Raw genomic sequence first — 16385 nt, forward strand, 5'->3', positions numbered from 1 at the left:
ACATGAAAATACATTTGCTGAATGTGGGATGGGCAGAGAGAGACGCAAAGCCACAAGGAAGTGGATTCAGCCTGAGAGAGGGAGAGAGACATCAAAAATATGGATGGGGGTGGCAGGAGATACCGAGGGGGAGCTCAGAAACAAAGTGTCAGGAAGAGGCGGGAGGGGAAACTGAGGAAGGAAGCAAATGACTTGTCTGAGGGAGGTCACCATGGGCCACCTCTCCCTGGCTCCCAGGGGCCCCAACTCACCAGACAGCTGAAGTGTGGCCCGTCAAGCCTGGAAGGGGAGAGACACAGGGGCATGCTGAGGCTGCCTCCAGCCACCTGAGTCTCAAAGTGGTTGGGGGCTGACGGGGAGGCGGCAGCAGCTGTGACCACCACAGCCCTGTGTGAGGGACGAGCCCCACCACATTCACCGGACTCCCCACTACCCCTGCTGGGACAGGAAGTGGGGGGGAGGCAAATGTCCCCCTCCTCCCCAGGATTTGCATAGACACCCTGGTGGGGAGGGGCAGGGAAAGTGAGGGAGAGAAAGTCCCGGAAGGGAGGTGTGGGGATGGAGAGGGGGCCTGGGTCAAGTGGGGCCTTGGTGGCGAGTCAGTTAAATGAGTCCAGCTTGGACCAGAGGAGAGGGATGGAGAGATGTCTGGGTGGAGAGGGGGAAACCCAGAGGAGTCTCAGATGAGGAGGCTCCAGGAGAGGTGGGACAGGGAGAAAGGTGTGCAAAGGGGCATTCACGCCCGGAGGCAGGGAGGATTCCTGGAGCCCCAGATGGAGGGTGAGGCAGAAGGAGACCAAAAGGCAGGGAGAGCGAGAACTGGAGATAGAGACACAGAGACAGGCGGAGACAGAGCAACAGGCAGAACGCTGAGAACCAGGAGATGCCAGATAGAGCGAACAGATACAGGAACTCAGGGAGAGGGGAAGAGTTATGGCTGGACAGAGTGAGAGCCACGAAGGACGCCCGCAGGAGGGCTCGCTAGCAAGTGTCCCAAGGAAATGAGATCTTTGGGGAACAGGAAGGACAGGGACTGGGGGGATGGAGGAGAGTCCCAGCAAGGGCATGCTAGCAAGTGTCCTGGGGAAATGAGACCCCTCCCCTCCACTCCCACCCACCTGCCCTGAGGAGCAGAGACCCCTGCCCATGGGTAAGGCCCCACAGAGGGGCAGGGCAGGTGGGGACCCCGGGTGCAGGTTTGGGGGCCCTCACTTACTGTGCAGCCTCCAGGGCGAGCATGGTGGTGCCGGGCAGGCTGTTTGCCGCCCGCTGCAGCCGCCAACCCTATTTATATCTTGGCCCAGCCCCTACGGGGGGAGGAAGGTGCCCGCTGTCCACAAGCTCGGCCCTCCTCAAAAATCCCCTCAGGGAGGGGGTCAGGGGAGGGGGCTGGATTGCACAACCCCTTTGTCACGTGGCAGGGAGGGCGGGCCAGAGGCTGTCTGGATTTGGGGATCCCCGTGGGGCTGGGTTTGGGGGGCTGACCTTGAGGGCTGGAGATGGGACAGAAGCTGGATTTGGGGGAATCCTGAAAGTCAGGGAAGGGCTGGGGTTCACTGAAGAGGAGAATCAGGAAACAGAGGATCTGGACCCAGGAGTCGAATTCCAGCAGCAGCAGGCTGGGGGCCCGAGGGGCAAGCACAAGACTCTCCCGGGGGATGTGTGAGGTGACGGGAGGGCTGAGGGTGTCTGAGGGCATTCAGAGGCTGCGGGGATAGAGATGGGAGTCGCTGGGGGGAAACCCAGACCCAAAGCCCATTGCCAGGACCTCGACGTGGAAACATCGTGGGTGTGTGGCCCGGTGGGGGGCGAGGGGGGGTCCTCTTGGCTGTGCTGGGGAGTGGAAGCCCCGGTGAGCCTGGGGCTGCCCCAAGGCCTGGAGGAAACAGGTCAGCACCTGGAGGGCGGGGCAGCCACCAGGGTCCCCAGGGTCATCACCAGGGAGGGCTGGACCGGGGCCAGACACCTGGGGGTCCTAAGCAGGACAGAGAAGCACCGGTATAGGTGTTCATTCAGGGCCAGAGAGGAAACAGGCAGGCTTGGCCCACATGAACCAGGCAGCACAGGTGGGAGCCCAGGGGCCTTCGGCTGAGGATGAGGTGCGGTGGGGGCCTCAGGAGGGTCCCAGCCAAGACCAGGGCTTATGAAACCAGACTGTGTGCCCCCAGAGACCACAAAGCACCATGTAGCAAAAGTCCAGAACTTTATTAATTGTCCCTGGCCCCGCCCCCGCCCCATGGGATGCTTGCCAGGTCACCAGGCCTCGGGGCCAGGGGGCCCGAAGCGCCGCAGGAGCTGCTCCTGGTCCTCCAGGTCCTTCCGCACCTTCTTGCGCATGTAAAAAATGGGGCAGTCCCGGCTGCGGGTGGGGGCAGGGGCAGGGTCAGGACCGGCCAAGGCCCAGTGCCCAGCCTGGGAGAGGGGTGGGGCTGTTCCCAGGACTTTGGCCCCGCCTGCTGCCCAGCCCACCCGCCCCTCCCGCAGCAGGCTGTTTGCTTAGCAGGCACGGGGGGAGCCGATAACGGCGGGTGCCTGGCGAGGTGCAGGGCCACGGCTGGCGGTATATCACCTGTCACCTGGCGTGGGAACCCACCCCGCCTACCCGTTCCCTGGGGAAAGCCCGGCCCCGCCCTGGGGAGGGGGCCAGGCTGGCTGGGTGTGTCAGGAGGACAGCCATTTCCCGGGCAACACTGGGTGCCGGGCCCTGCCCCTCAGCACCCACCCGCTCTGGGGGGGCTGGGATGGGCCCATTTTTCAGGCAAGGACACTGAGGCTCAGGAGAGCTCACAGCTGGAAGGTGATGGGCAGGGAGGATGCTCAGGAGAGGCCTTGGAGTCAGAGGTAGGGTCAACAATCCACAGGCCTGGGAGCTGGGAAGGGGCGGGGCAGCCCAGGGTCGGGACACGCGCACACCTGGTGCAGATGACATCCTCGTGCAGGCTGCCCTGGCAGCGCTGGCACTGTGTCCAGAGGCGCGAGAAGCGCTCCTCCAGGGCATTCAGATGGGATACCTGGGGATGGCAGTGGCTGAGCAGGGCGCCCCCGCCTCCCGACCTGGCCCCTCCTCACCTCCCGGCCCTCTCACCTCCTTCTGATACAGCTCAGACTCCCGGGGCTGGCAGAACTCACACACGGCTCCTGGGGGAAGGCGGGTCAGCACCAAGGGCTGGGGCCAAGCCAGGAACTGGGCCACCCCATCCCTGCCCACTGCCAATCCCAGCTTCTGAAAGTCCCCAGAGGCTGGAGAACAACGGAGCAAGTGTGCTGGGAAAACTCCCCTGGGGAACTCCCAGGGTGGGGGCCAAGGACCCTCTGTGGGGGGTGGAGAGAGGGGCCACCTGCCCAAGGGCCCTGGGCCTACTGGGTGGCAGTGCCAGCCCATGGGGTGGGTGTCTAGGACCTGGGGTGATGGCAGAGGCAGGCTGAGGGCCAGTGGACAGGACCACTCACCCTGGTGGTTGAGCACTGTGCGGCAGCCGATGCAGCAGTTGCGGCGTTTGGCGAAGGCCAGGAGGCCGCCAACCTTGCCCATGAGCACCGTTTTGCAGCGCGTGTGGTCCCCCCCTGCAGGAGAGGAGGCAGGTGGTGGGCCGGTGCCCTCCCCTGCACCCCAGGGTGCCCCAGTCCCCGATGCCCCCGTACGCAGTAGCACAGCCTCGGCACGGCCCTCGCCCAGAATGGGCTCGAAGATGCGCAGGAGGGGCTTGGCCAGCTGCTGCTCCAGGTAGTACTGCGTGTCGATGGGCAGGCTGTGCTCCAGCACAAACAGTGGGTCCTGCGGCCACACAGCAGTCACACCCAGGCAGCCCAGGGTAAGGGCGCCGGGGCGGACACGGGGGAACAATGGCACGGGGTGGTCATGAGGCGTAGGGCCTAGGCCTGCCTGTGGGCTGTGACATGGGGGGTCCTGGGTCTGGGATGGGGTTGGAGATCATGAAGGAGTCTCTGGGCCACAGAGTCTATGGGGCCCTCAGGTCACCAAGGAAGGGTCAGAGTTCACAAGGGGAAGCAAGGATGAGGAAGGGGTCAGGAGGTCAGAGGTCATGGGGCTAAGATGTGGGTCACGGGGGGTGGGGGTAGGGGGGAGGATTATGAATCCAAGGGAACCCCTGACTGGGGAGCTGTGTGCACAGGGGAGGGACTGGGGCCCCCTTCCATAAGGGAGCAAGGGAGGGGTCAGCATAGAGGGGGGGCCTCCAGAAGGGGCCCAGGCCACGCCTAGGCTGCCATCGGGGGTGGTTCTCAGGGCCCCACAGGGCATGGGAGGCCCCGCCCTTCCCGCAGGTCCGCCCATCTCGGAAAGCAGAAGTGAGAGCAAGGGGGCTGGGCGGGAGCGGGCAGCCAGGTGGGCCTGACCTCCGACTTCATGTAGGCGGCCACACCCTTGGCGGCACTGATGATCACGTAGGGGACGCGGTCGCCCAGGCTGGGTGCACTCCCGGGGTCCCGCTTCCTCATCCTGCGTGGAGACGGGGTGGCGGGTGGGTGAGGGCAGGTGGGTGGCGGGGTGGGGTAGGGGCGTAGGAAGTGGGCCCAGCTGGCAGGAAGGAGGGGGCTATTTCTAGCCGGGCCACCCGCCCCGTGGCAGGACCTCTCGGCCAGCTCCACGTGGGCCTGCTTGCCGGCATAGTCGGAGGCCGCGCGGGTCAGCTCCTTGGTGATGACCAGCTGGGAGATGTCGATGCGGTTGCACAGCAGGTCCGAGATGACGTCCTGTGCATGGGCCACCGCGCCCTCGGGGTCTCTGTGGGACAGCAAGCCGCACAGTGTCACCAAAGGGCACTGAGGGCCAGGCTGGTGCCTCCACAGGTCTCAGGACTGGGGACCAGGATGAGTGCTTAGGGCTGAGGCTCAGGGCAAAGAGGGGCCCTTCCTACCACAGGCTGTAGAGTGGCAGAGGCAGGGCCTGAACCCACAGCTGCCCAAGCCGACTCTTTCCACTGCTTCACCACTGAGGAAGAGCTGGGCCTGACACCTGTGTTCCCAGGGGAGGAGGGGCTGGGGGTCTGGACTCTTGAATCCAAGAGAAGAGGGGGCTGGGGACCCAGACCCCTGGATCTGAGGAGGAGGGGCTGGGGCCTGGACCTGTGGGTCTGAGGGAGGAGGGGCTGAGGGGGTGGGGCCTGGGCTCCTGAGTTTGAGGGAGGAGAGGCTGGGGGCCTAGACTTCTGGGTATGAGGGAGCAGGGCCTGGGGTCTGAACTCTTGTATCTAAGAGAGGAGGGAACTGGGGGCCCGGACCCCTGGATCTGAGGAGGAGGTGGCTGGGGGCCTGGACCCATGGGTCTGAGGGAGGAGGGGCTGGGAGCCGGGCTCCTGGGTCTGAGGGAGGAGGGGCTGGGGGCCTGGACTCCTGGGTCTGAGGGAGGAGGGGCCGGGGGCCTGGACTCCTGGGTCTGAGGGAAGAGGGAGGGGTGGGGCCCAGATTCCTGGGTCTGAGGGAGGAGGGGACTGGGGCCCGGACTCCTAAGTCTGAGGGAGGAGGCCCCACCCACCGGTCGATAAGCAGGCGGCGCAGTGAGGCAGTGACCAGGTTGGCCACGAGGGGGCAGTTGTCCCTGCGCACGGCCTCCAGGCCCTTGCAGTCCATGCGGTCATGGGTGTCGGGCCGGGAGGAGAAGAGCAGGCCCGCGTAGCGCTTCTTGCTGATAAGCAGGTATGGGAAGTAGACCTGGGAGAAAGCCGCGGCTGAGACCCCTGAGCTTGCGGAGGCCAAGCCCCAATCCCAAGACTCCCCCCAGAAACTGAAGGCAGACAGGGTCCCAGATGCAGGAGGACACGGGAGCCACGCCCTGAACCTGACGGGATGGGCCCTGAGACACCGCATGTGGCTGCAAGTGGCTCTTGAGGCCCCTTGGCATGCCAGGGCCCCCCATACCAGAGATCCCAATCTGAAACAGAGATGGGGATAAATCCAGATAGTCCCTAAAACATGAGATCCAGACAGGGGAGTCGATGAAGCGTCCCATGAAAGAGGAGAAACTACGGCTGGGTGAGCCCTGAGGCAGAGACCTTCCCATTCTGCGAGGCTCCAAGGCCTGGCACAAGAGAGCGTTAAACCAAGGGGAAAAAGTACAGTGTGAGAACTGGGCGTGGCGGCTCAGGAGGCCAAGGTAGGAGGATCGAGAGCCCAGGAGTTTGAGGCTGCAGTGAGCTGTGAACTTGCCACTGCACTCCAGCCTGGGCGACAGAGCGAGACCCAGTCTCTTCAAAAGAAAATATGGGCCGGGCGTGGTGGCTCAAGCCTGTAATCCCAGCACTTTGGGAGGCCTAGATGGGCAGATCACGAGGTCAGGAGATCGAGACCATCCTGGCTAACACGGTGAAACCCCGTCTCTACTAAAAAATACAAAAAACTAGCCGGGCGAGGTGGCGGGCGCCTGTAGTCCCAGCTACTCGGGAGGCTGAGGCAGGAGAATGGCGTAAACCCGGGAGGCGGAGCTTGCAGTGAGCTGAGATCCAGCCACTGCACTCCAGCCTGGGCGACAGAGCAAGACTCCGTCTCAAAAAAAAAAAAAAGAAAAGAAAATATGGTGCAAGGATTCCTGGGACCAAGTGTGCTGCACCCTGAGGGCTGGGGCAATGGTGCACAGATCCAAGATGCACCCCCATTAGGGTCCCTGCGTGGAGGGCAGCTCCACATCTGACAGGTATTGGGAAACCTCAAAACCAGGGACACTGTGACAGGGTTTTCAAAGAACAGATGCCGTCCAGTATAACAAAGCCCAAGGCCTTGGAGGCTTCCAAAACCAAGGCCCCAACCTCAGGAGAATCTAAGCAGCAAAATCCCTTCACACTGAGGCTTATGTGAACCCAAAGAATGGGATGCCCTGAGTACCCTGATGAAGGAACCTAAATGCAGAGCCCCTGACCCAGCCACGCACCTTCTCAAACTCGAGCCGGATGGGTGACGGGAAGTGACCTGACACCCAGTCCGCGGCCTCTCGCCCCAGAGCCATCGCCTCAGCCACCGAGGACACACCGAATCGGCACATGACGGAGTCGGTGTCACCATACACCACCTGTGGGGGGCGAGGATGTGTGTGTCAACAACTCCCTACTGTCAACTACTGGTGTGTGTGGGGGGGTGGGTGGCTAATGCCAGCAGGACCCAGGGATACAACAGGAGAGTGGGCAGGGTGTGACCAGGAGGCACGGGGACAGGGGGGCCCGGCCCTGCTTCCATCCCCCCACCTGCCCAGGGCCCATCTCAGGGCAGCGGGGGGACAGCCCCCGACCTTGGCGCTGGTGCTGTAGCCATTCTCCACTGTGTACTTTGACTCCACCAGTTGCTTGGTTTTCTCAATCATCTGACGTCCGAACCCCGTGACGCTCTGTTGGGGAGAGAATCGTGTGGAGTGAAGCCCTGGGGGCCATGTGCAGTGAACATGGACTGGTGGGGGAGGGGTCCCGCCTCTGCCATTTCCCAGTGGCATGGGCTTATGTACAAGCCGCTCTGACCCTCCTGGGCCTCAGTTTCCAAATCTGCAAAATGAGATTACGAGGCTGCTCCTCAACGGTCAGGTGGAAAGAACTGGGTTCCCCGGCTCAGAGCTCTGGCCATGCACGAGGAACTGACTACATCAAAAGCATGCTGGAAAGACTGTGGCCTGAAGAGGTCACTGACTCAGTGTTTCCCTCACACTGACATTCTGGGCAGCTCTCTGTGGTATAGGACCACTGACATAGCTGGCCTCATCCCTGGAAGCCAGCAGTGCCACCCCCATCCCTGTGCCACCAGAACTGGCCCGACCTACACACTGACAAACGCCCCGCAGGGCAGGGCGTGGTACCACCCTGACTAAGAAACCATTGAGAAACCCACTGTCTTATTTTAGAATTAAGAAAACTGGCTGGCACGGTGGCTCATGCCTGTACTCCCAGCCTTTGGGAGGCTGAGGTGGCTGGATCACTTGAGGTCAGGAGTTCAAGACCAGCCTGGGCAACATGCTGAAACCTCATCTCTACTAAAAATACACACACACACACAACACACACACACTCCCCTAAAAAATACTTTAAAACAACAACGACAAAAACAAAACAAAACAAAAAAAACACATGAGGCTGGGGGTGGGGACACCAAGGAGAGATGGGTGTGATTCTTCTGTTTTTGTGTGGATCCAGTCAGGAAATCTGTCTAACTAGAGCATTTTGTCCATTTACATTTAGTATAATTACTGATATAGCTGGTCTTACGTCTACCACTTTACTGTCTGGCTTTTACTTGTTCCACCTGTCTTATGTTCCTTTTTCCTTCCTTTGTAATCTTTTCCTGAAATCATACAATATTTCTTTTTTTTTTTTTTTAAGAGACTCCTCTCCTGAAATGATTTTAATATTTTTCTTCTTTCTTTTTTTTTTTAAAGAACAAGAGGCCGGCGGTGCTACTGTGTGGTTCTATAGCCTGTAATCCCAGGCCCTTTGGAGGCCGAGACAGGCAGATCACGAGGTCAGGAGATCGAGACCATCCTGGCCTACACGGTGGAAACCCGGTCCTCTAACTAAAAAATACAAAAACTAGCTGGGCGAGGTGGCCGGGCGCTGTAGTCCAGCTACTCGGAGGCTGAGGCAGGAGAATGGCGGTAAACCTGGGAGGCGGGAGCTTGCAGTGAGCTGGATCCGGCACTGCACTCCCAGCCTGGGTGACCAGAGCGAGGACTCCATCTCAAAAAAAAAAAAAAAAAAAAGAAAACAGGAGGCCAAGCATGGTGGACTCACACCTGTTATCTCAGCACTTTGGAGGCTGAGGTGGGTGATCACCTGAGGTCAGGAGTTCAAGACAGCCGTGCCAACATAGTGAAAACCCCATCTCTACTAAAAATACAAAAATTAGCAGGGTGGTGGCAGGTGCGCCTGTGTCCAGCACTCAGGAGGCCTGAGGCAGGAGATCACTTGAACCTGGGAGGTAGAGGTTGCAGTGAGCCAGATTGCGCCACTATACTCCAGCCTAGGCGACAGAGCGAGACTCCATCTCAAAATAAATAAACAAAAACTAAGAGAGACAAGGTCTCAACTCTGTCACCCAGAATGGAGTGCAGTGATGCCATCACAGCTCACTGTAACTCAAACTGCTGGGTTCAAGTCATCTTCCCGTCTCAGCCTCCTGAGTAGCTGCAACTCTAGGCATGAGCCGCCACCACGCCTGCCTAGTTTTGTTTGGTTGTATTTTTGGTAGAGATGGGGTTTCACTATGTTGCCCAGGCTGGTCTCCAACTCCTGGCCTCAAGTGATCCTCTCTCCTCAGTGTCACATAAGTGTTGGGATTACAGTCGTGAAACACTGTGATTCATTATTATTATTATTTTTTTTGAGACAGAGTTTCGTTCTGTTGCCCAGGCTGGACTGCAGTGGCGCAACCTTGGTGCACTGCAAGCTCCGCCTCCCGGGTTCAAGCGATTGTCCCACCTCAGCCTCCTGAGTAGCTGGGATTACAGGCAGCTGCCACCACTCCTGGCTAATTTTTTGTATTTTTAGTAGAGACGGGGTTTCACCATGTTGGCCAGGCTGGTCTTAAACTCCTGACCTCGTGATCCGCCTGCCTTGGCCTCCTAAAGCGCTGGGACTACAGGTGTGAGCCACCGCGCCCGGCCCACTGCATTTTTATTATTCCACCTCTTTCTCCCATAAGCTTGAGAGACAGAAATAAGGAAAGAGGTCAAGAGGCAGAAACAGAATAGTGACAGAGGGAAGCGACTGAGAGAGAAAAGACAGAGACACCGGATTGGTAAGAGGCAGTCCCAGGGGAGGGCCAAGCCGTGCTCTCTTGGCCTGGCCTCTGCTTCAGGGCTGGAGCCTGATGTCCACACAGCCGCCCCTTTCCACGAAGAGGCTGGGGAGGCAGCTGAGGACTGTGAAAGGCGGAGGGCAGTTGAGGGCATGCAGTGAGCAATTCACTTTGTGCAAAGAAAGGTCTGGCTCTTGCCTGGTTCCTGGAAGTCAAAGCCCCTAGAATATCCTGCCTGATAACAGTGTCTCTGTTCCAGCCTGGGCACATGGCGAGACCCCATCTCTACAAAAAATAACAAAAATAGGTGGTGCGTGCCTGCAGTTCCAGCCACTTGGGAGGCTAAGGTGGGAGGCTCACTTGAGTCCAGGAGGTTGAGGCTGCCGTGAGCCATGACTGTGCCACTGCACTACTCCAGCCTGGGTGACAGAGTGAGACTGTCTCAAAAAAAAAAAAAAAAAAAAAAAAGGTGTCTGTGTACCTGGGACTTTGAACCACACCAGGCGGTTGACACTAACATGGTTTATGATGAGGCCCTGGGCCATGCAGTATCGGTTTGACCTCTGGGGGTTGCTGAGGGGCCTGGGGATGATGGAGTCACTACGGCCAGTCACAGGGTGCTCCATGCCTACAGGACTGACACCCAAGAAAAACCCTGGACCCCAAAGCTTGGGTGAGAGCCTCGGGTTGGCAATGCTGCATGTGTGTGGCCACGCATCAATGCTAGGAGAAAGGAGGGCCATCCCGGTAACTCTACTGGGAGAGCACAACTGGAAGACACGCCTGGTCCCTCCGACACCCTGCCCTGTGCACCTCTTTCCTTTGCTGAGTTTAATCTGTGTCCTTTCGCTGTATTAAATCATAACCATGAGAACCAGCTTTTCTGAGCTCTCTGAGTACTTCTAGTGAATCACTGAGCCTTGAGTGGTCTTTGGGTCCCAGAACTGCGGGTGGGTGTGTGTGTACAAAGGCCCCACCCACTGAGAATTCATCCAAGCCTGTCACCCAGAGCTCTCTGAAAACTGACGCAGGGCCCAGCCAGGGAGGGAGTTCCCCGTGGCTAGAGGTAACCAAGCAGAGCGGCACAGCTACTGGCCTGGAATGGGCCAAGACCCAAGTCCCAGTGGAGAAGGCTGGACAGGAAGACCCTTCCGATGTCCTCATATGCCAGGAGCTGAGGCACTGACCCCAGCTTGGCAAACTCAGAAACTCAGGCCCTCTGTGCTTTCAAAGAATCTGTTTTTCTGTCCGAGCAGCAGAGCTGCCGTGGGTAGGCAGGCCGGGATGCTGCCGTGAGGACGGTGAATGGCTTCCCTCCCCACGTCCCTTGGCCTCTGCGTGAGCGTCGCCTACTGAGAGCGGTGAGTCCCGCCCAGCCCCATCACTTCCCCCAAGTCCGCACCTCCCGCTTTATCTGGCTGCAAAGCTCGTAGTTCCACTTGTGTCCTGAACACGTTTACCACGGACCTGTCAGCGTTCCCACTGGGCTGCGAGCTGACAGGGAAAGAGACTCTCATCCACTGTGTCTCCCTCTGTATCCCCAGGGCACAGAGCCCTGACCAGTGTGTGCTCAGGAGGCATTTGCTGAGTGAATGAATGGACCAATTGCTCAAGCCACGCTGGCATCCTTTCTCTAGAAGGCCAGTGAGTCGGGGCGCCCAGTCCTCTGGATACAGGTCCCCAACATGGAGCCCTGGTCTCCTACACAGGGGGCCCACCTGCCCCCAGTTGCCTGCCAGGGGCCCGAGTGCTCACCTGTGAGATCTCCAGGCATGGCAACTTGCCCACCTGGGCGCCGGTGAAGCCATATACGGAGTTGGCGCTCACCTTCAGCGCCAGCTGCCGTCCATCCAGGACCTGGCGCCGCAGGGGGTCTGTCTCCTTGGCCAGCTCGGCCTTGGCCCTGCAAGGGAACACAGGCAAAGCACACTCAGGTGGCGCCCGGGCACTGGTCAGGGCTCCTTTCTGGAAGTGGGTGCCATGTACAGTTGGGCGTGCTGTGCACTGCACAGAAGCTTCTGGTCAAGGGGGCGAAAGGAAGCTGCCAAGAGGGGATGCCTTGTGCTAATTCACACACAGCTGTGGGCAGGGTGGCCGGACAGCCCTGGGGTGTCCCAGTGAGGGACAGGGATTGCCCAGAGGCCCCAGCAGGTCTGAGCTCCAAGCAGGGGATCTCCAGGGCTCACCTCTTCCGGGCACTGAGCAGGTTCTCCAGGATCTGGGGCAGCAGCCCCTTCCGCACTGAGGTCTTCACAAACTCGTCCCCGGTGGGCGTCTTGATGAACTGATCCTCAGTCAGGCTGGGTTGGAAGATGGCGGGGTGACTGCCGGCCACCCTTCTCCTCTAGCCCCACCTCTGCCCTACAGTCCTGGCCTTGGCCATGAGCACATGCAGGCCCCTCAAGCACCCCTTCACTCCCCACTATCTCTGGGCCTGTGCCTATCTCCCCCCGCCAGACTGAGCCCCTCAAGGGAGGGCCCAGGTGGGCCTCGGGGGACACGTGCTGAATTGGACACCATACCCCAGTTTCTGCGCAGCCCCGGGTCGCAGGAGCGTGGTGTAGCACAGGTTGTGGGCCATCATGATGGACGGGTACAGCGAGGAGAAGTCCAGGGTGGCGATGGGGACATCGTAGTACCTGGGAGGGGAGCAGCCGTGGCGGGGAGTCAGAGCTACAAGTTCCCATGCCGCCCCCTGCCCTGTCTTGTGGCCTCACCCTTTAACAAAAAAAAAAAAAAAANTTATTGAAGAGCAACTTAATGGTGGATTAAGGCTAATGGTAATATTTTACCTTAGGAGAACTTAAAATGTGCATTAAAATGAAATGTACTAAAAAATATCAGACAGGGATACTGTAAATCCCGTATTCATTATGGTAGCTGAGACTCGTGCTTCAGTGAGTTTCTTAAGAGCCCTCAAGCACACAATGGCTGATTATTTAGAAAGAATTTATTAAGATATTTATGAACACTGAAAGATAAAATACTTTTCTAATTAAAAAAATACAGAGAGGAGAATAGGGAAAGTTTCATTAATTGATATAAAATTACATATAGGTAGGGGGAATAAGTTCTAGTATTCTATTGCACTGTAGGGTGAATATAGTAAACAATAATTTATCTCACAGGTTCAAAAGATAGAAGAGAGGATTCTGAATGTTTCCAACATAAAGAAGTAATAAATATTTCAGAACAACAGTTCTAGTTTTCTTTTCTTTTTTTGAGCCGGAGTCTCGCTCTGTCACCCAGACTGGAGTGCAGTGGCGCAATTTTGGCTCACTGCAAGCTCCGCCTCCCAGGTTCACGCCATTCTCCTGCCTCAGTCTCCCGAGTAGCTGGGACTACAGGCGCCTGCCACCACGCCCGGCTAATTTTTTTGTATTTTAGTAGAGACGGGGTTTCACCGTGTTAGCCAGGATGGTCTTGATCTCCTGACCTCGTAATCCGCCCAACTCGGCCTCCCAAAGTGCTGGGATTACAGACGTGAGAAACCATGGGCCTGGCTCATTTTAAAAAATTTTTTGTGGAGCAGGGGTCTCACTATGTTGCCCTGGCTATTCTCAAACTCCTGAGCTCAAGTGATCCTCCCACCTCAGCCTCCTAGAGGTTACAGGTACAAGCCTGGGGCCTCACCCTTTGAGGGGCTCGATGACAGTGGCTCCCGTGTAGTCCTCGCCACCCTCCGACCTCACCACGGGCATCAGCAGCCCCTCGTGCATAGCCTGGGAGGGGAGAAGGTGGAAAACGGAGTGGGTATAGGTGGGGTTGTGCGGATTGGGAACGGGGAGAAAAAGTGCATCCCAGATGCCATCGCCTGGAGGGGGCCAGAGATGTGCCTGGTGGGGAGTGGTGAGGACAGGTCTCGGCTACTGACCTGCCGCAACAGCTGGGATACGACCTTGACCTGCTGACCACGGCTGAGCAGGTAGCTGAGGGGCACGCCAGTGACCCTCGCCATCTCCACGGCGTTCACCAGCACCATGAGCCGCTCCAGCAGCCGCAGCGGCAGATAGGCGTCCTTCAGGCAGTACACGGCTAGGCGGCGGCGGGTCTGGTCGTTCCCATTCTGGGGATGGGCACGGATGGGGTCAGGGACCAGGAGTTGGGGGTGGGAGGCAGAGCAGGAGGAGGAAGTGAGGGTCAGGGTGAGGTAGCCTGGAGAGGGCCTGGGAGGTGAGGTGGGCAGGGGCAGCCTCCAAGCCATCAGGGTCTGGGTGGGGATGGAGGTAGTGTTGGGGGCCAGGGAGTTCACAGGGTCAGAGGGAGGAGAAAGGAGCAGCCTGAAGGCCACCGTGGACCTGTGGTCAGGCCAGGAAAGTGGAGCCAAGGTCATAGTAACAGAGGTCACAGGAGTGGAGAGAAATCTGGGGTCAGAGATCAGAAAAAGGTGGGTGGCAGGTAAGGTCACAGGTCATAACAGCAGGTCAAAAAGTGAAGTCAGACATGGGGGTGTGAAGTTGAGGTTAGGGGCTGGGGAAGGGTGAGGTGGGGGTCAGAGGTCAGAGGTCAGGGGAGAGGTCAGGAAGGCGGCAGGCACCTGCAGGTCGGTGATGATGCTGTGCTGCACGTCCTCCTTCTGCTCGCCCAGGAAGTGGAAGCTGACGGCATTAAGCGTGTAGGAGCGGAGCTTGTACTCCCGCAGCAGCACCTAGGTGGGTGGATGGGCTGCTCGGCTGCAGGCCTGGGCAGTGGCCTCCCGAGGACAGGGACACACCTCCTCCCGCCTGGCCCGGCTGTACCTGCAGCATGTCCATCTGCACACGGCCCACCATGCTGACCACCTTGGTGTCCCGCCGGCCCGTCTGCTTGGACTGGAATGACGACTCCCGGATGTTGGAGCGAAGGCCAGCCACACGGCCCAGGAAAGGGAATGTTTGTACCTGGCGGGGGAGAGGCAGGGTGTGCAGCAGGCTGCGGGTCCCCAGTGTCACATCAGCCAGAGGAACGGAGATCGAGACCGACCACAACCTCCTTATAGCAACCCTCGGGGGTTGAGAGCAACCCTGGGGACAGAAAGACAGTCTCGGGCTGGGTGTGGGGGGCTGAAGGCTGGGGAGGGAGTCCGGAGGGAGGACGAAGCTGCATTCAGGGCTGGGACAGGGAGAGTCAGGGGCCCGGATAGACTGGGGGCTACGGACAGAGCCTGGTGTCTGCGGGCTGCACCTAGCCGGGAAACAGGAAAAGATTTGGAGACACTGTGAGCAGGCGGCCAGGTTGGGGCAGAGGCAGGAGGTGACGTGGAGCTGGACTGAGATGGATGCTGAGGGCGCTGGAGGGCGCCTGGGTGGAGGGGGCCTTGCAGGGTGCTAGGGCCCAGCCTGGGGGAGACTGAGGCCAGAAGAAGCGTGAGCTGGGGCCAGAGCAGAGGGTGAGGGCTGCCCAGGGAAGGGGAGGAGGCGGCAGTGGCCCAGGCATCAGTGCCACGCTGTGGAATGTACAGCTGGAGCCACTGGGGGTCCTAACAGTTTGTTCTGTTTTTTAGAATGGATTTTTTCTTTTTTTCTTTTTAATAGAAACAGAGTCTTGTTATGTAACCCTGGCTAGTCTTGAACTCCTGGGCTCAATCGATCCTCTCGCCTCATCCTCCCAAAGTGCTGGGATTACAGGCATGGGCCACCACACCCAGCCTGTTTTGTTTTTCCATTACCAAGCTGGCCAGACATAGAGAAAAGCAGGAAAATAAGGCAATATACCCTGTTAAGGGCTGAACCATGTTCTCCCAAAAGATGTTGAAGTCCTAACCCCCAGCACCTCAGAATGTAACCTCATTTGGAAATATGTCTTTGCAGGGGGTCAAGCAAAGATGAGGTCACTGGGGTGGGCACGCATCCCATGACGGTATCACTACAAAGAGGACATGTGGGCCAGATGCACTGGCTCACGCCTGTAATCCCAGCACTTTGGGAGGCCGAAGTGGGCAGATCACCTCAGATCGGGAGTTCGAGATCAGCCTGGTCAACATGGAGAAACCCTGTCTCTACTAAAAATGTAAAATTAGGGGCCGGGCGCGGTGGCTCAAGCCTGTAATCCCAGCACTTTGGGAGGCCGAGACGGGCGGATCACGAGGTCAGGAGATCGAGACCATCCTGGCTAACACGGTGAAACCCCGTCTCTACTAAAAAATACAAAAAGCTAGCCGGGCGAGGTGGCAGGCACCTGTAGTCCCAGCTACTCGGGAGGCTGAAGCAGGAGAATGGCCGGAACCCGGGAGGCGGAGCTTGCAGTGAGCTGAGATTGCGCCACTGCACTCCAGCCTGGGTGACAGAGGGGAGACTCCGTCTCAGAAAACAAAACAAAACAAAATGTAAAATTAGCCGAGCATGGAGGTGGGCGCCTATAATCCCAGCTATTTGGGAGGCTGAGGCAGGAGAATTGCTTGAACCTGGGAGGCGGAGGTTGTGGTGAGCCGAGATTGCGCCACCGCACTCCAGCCTGGGCGACAAGAGTGAAGTTCTGTCTCAAGAAACAACAACAAAAAAGCAAAAATTAGCGGAGTGTGGTGGCATGAGCCTGTAGTCCCAGCAACCCGGGAGGCCGACGCAGGAGAATCACTTGAACCTGGGAGGCGGAGTTGCAGTGAGCCTCAGTCGCTCCATCGCACTCCAGCTTGGGTGACACAGCAAGACTCCACCTCAAAAAAAAAAAAAAAAAAAAAAAAA

General features: G+C 58.6%; 1 protein-coding gene across 3 annotated transcripts in view; it reads right to left on the reverse strand.

The window, feature by feature from the left end:
• The window catches only part of SPIB (Spi-B transcription factor), a 47895-nt gene that overhangs the window by 11137 nt on the left and 20373 nt on the right, over nucleotides 1-16385 (reverse strand). The window contains exons 10-26 of one of the 3 annotated variants that reach the window (XM_017882087.1): nucleotides 14466-14606; nucleotides 14264-14374; nucleotides 13601-13792; nucleotides 13360-13448; nucleotides 12249-12365; nucleotides 11913-12026; nucleotides 11482-11629; nucleotides 7238-7333; nucleotides 6884-7021; nucleotides 5495-5670; nucleotides 4592-4744; nucleotides 4357-4459; nucleotides 3643-3775; nucleotides 3451-3564; nucleotides 3086-3138; nucleotides 2914-3011; nucleotides 252-279 (exon numbers count right to left, since the gene is read on the reverse strand). In XM_017882087.1, the coding sequence (XP_017737576.1) occupies nucleotides 252-279; nucleotides 2914-3011; nucleotides 3086-3138; nucleotides 3451-3564; nucleotides 3643-3775; nucleotides 4357-4459; nucleotides 4592-4744; nucleotides 5495-5670; nucleotides 6884-7021; nucleotides 7238-7333; nucleotides 11482-11629; nucleotides 11913-12026; nucleotides 12249-12365; nucleotides 13360-13448; nucleotides 13601-13792; nucleotides 14264-14374; nucleotides 14466-14606 (2004 nt within the window). Of the gene's footprint in view, nucleotides 1-251; nucleotides 280-1216; nucleotides 1288-2184; nucleotides 2360-2913; nucleotides 3012-3085; nucleotides 3139-3450; nucleotides 3565-3642; nucleotides 3776-4356; nucleotides 4460-4591; nucleotides 4745-5494; nucleotides 5671-6883; nucleotides 7022-7237; nucleotides 7334-11481; nucleotides 11630-11912; nucleotides 12027-12248; nucleotides 12366-13359; nucleotides 13449-13600; nucleotides 13793-14263; nucleotides 14375-14465; nucleotides 14607-16385 lie in introns of those variants that run through there. The other 2 variants (XM_017882083.1, XM_017882084.1) reach the window with 2 other exon arrangements.

Source organism: Rhinopithecus bieti, unplaced genomic scaffold, assembly GCF_001698545.2.
Source record: "Rhinopithecus bieti isolate Rb0 unplaced genomic scaffold, ASM169854v2 scaffold_12070, whole genome shotgun sequence".
NCBI classification, from domain to species: Eukaryota; Metazoa; Chordata; class Mammalia; order Primates; family Cercopithecidae; genus Rhinopithecus; species Rhinopithecus bieti.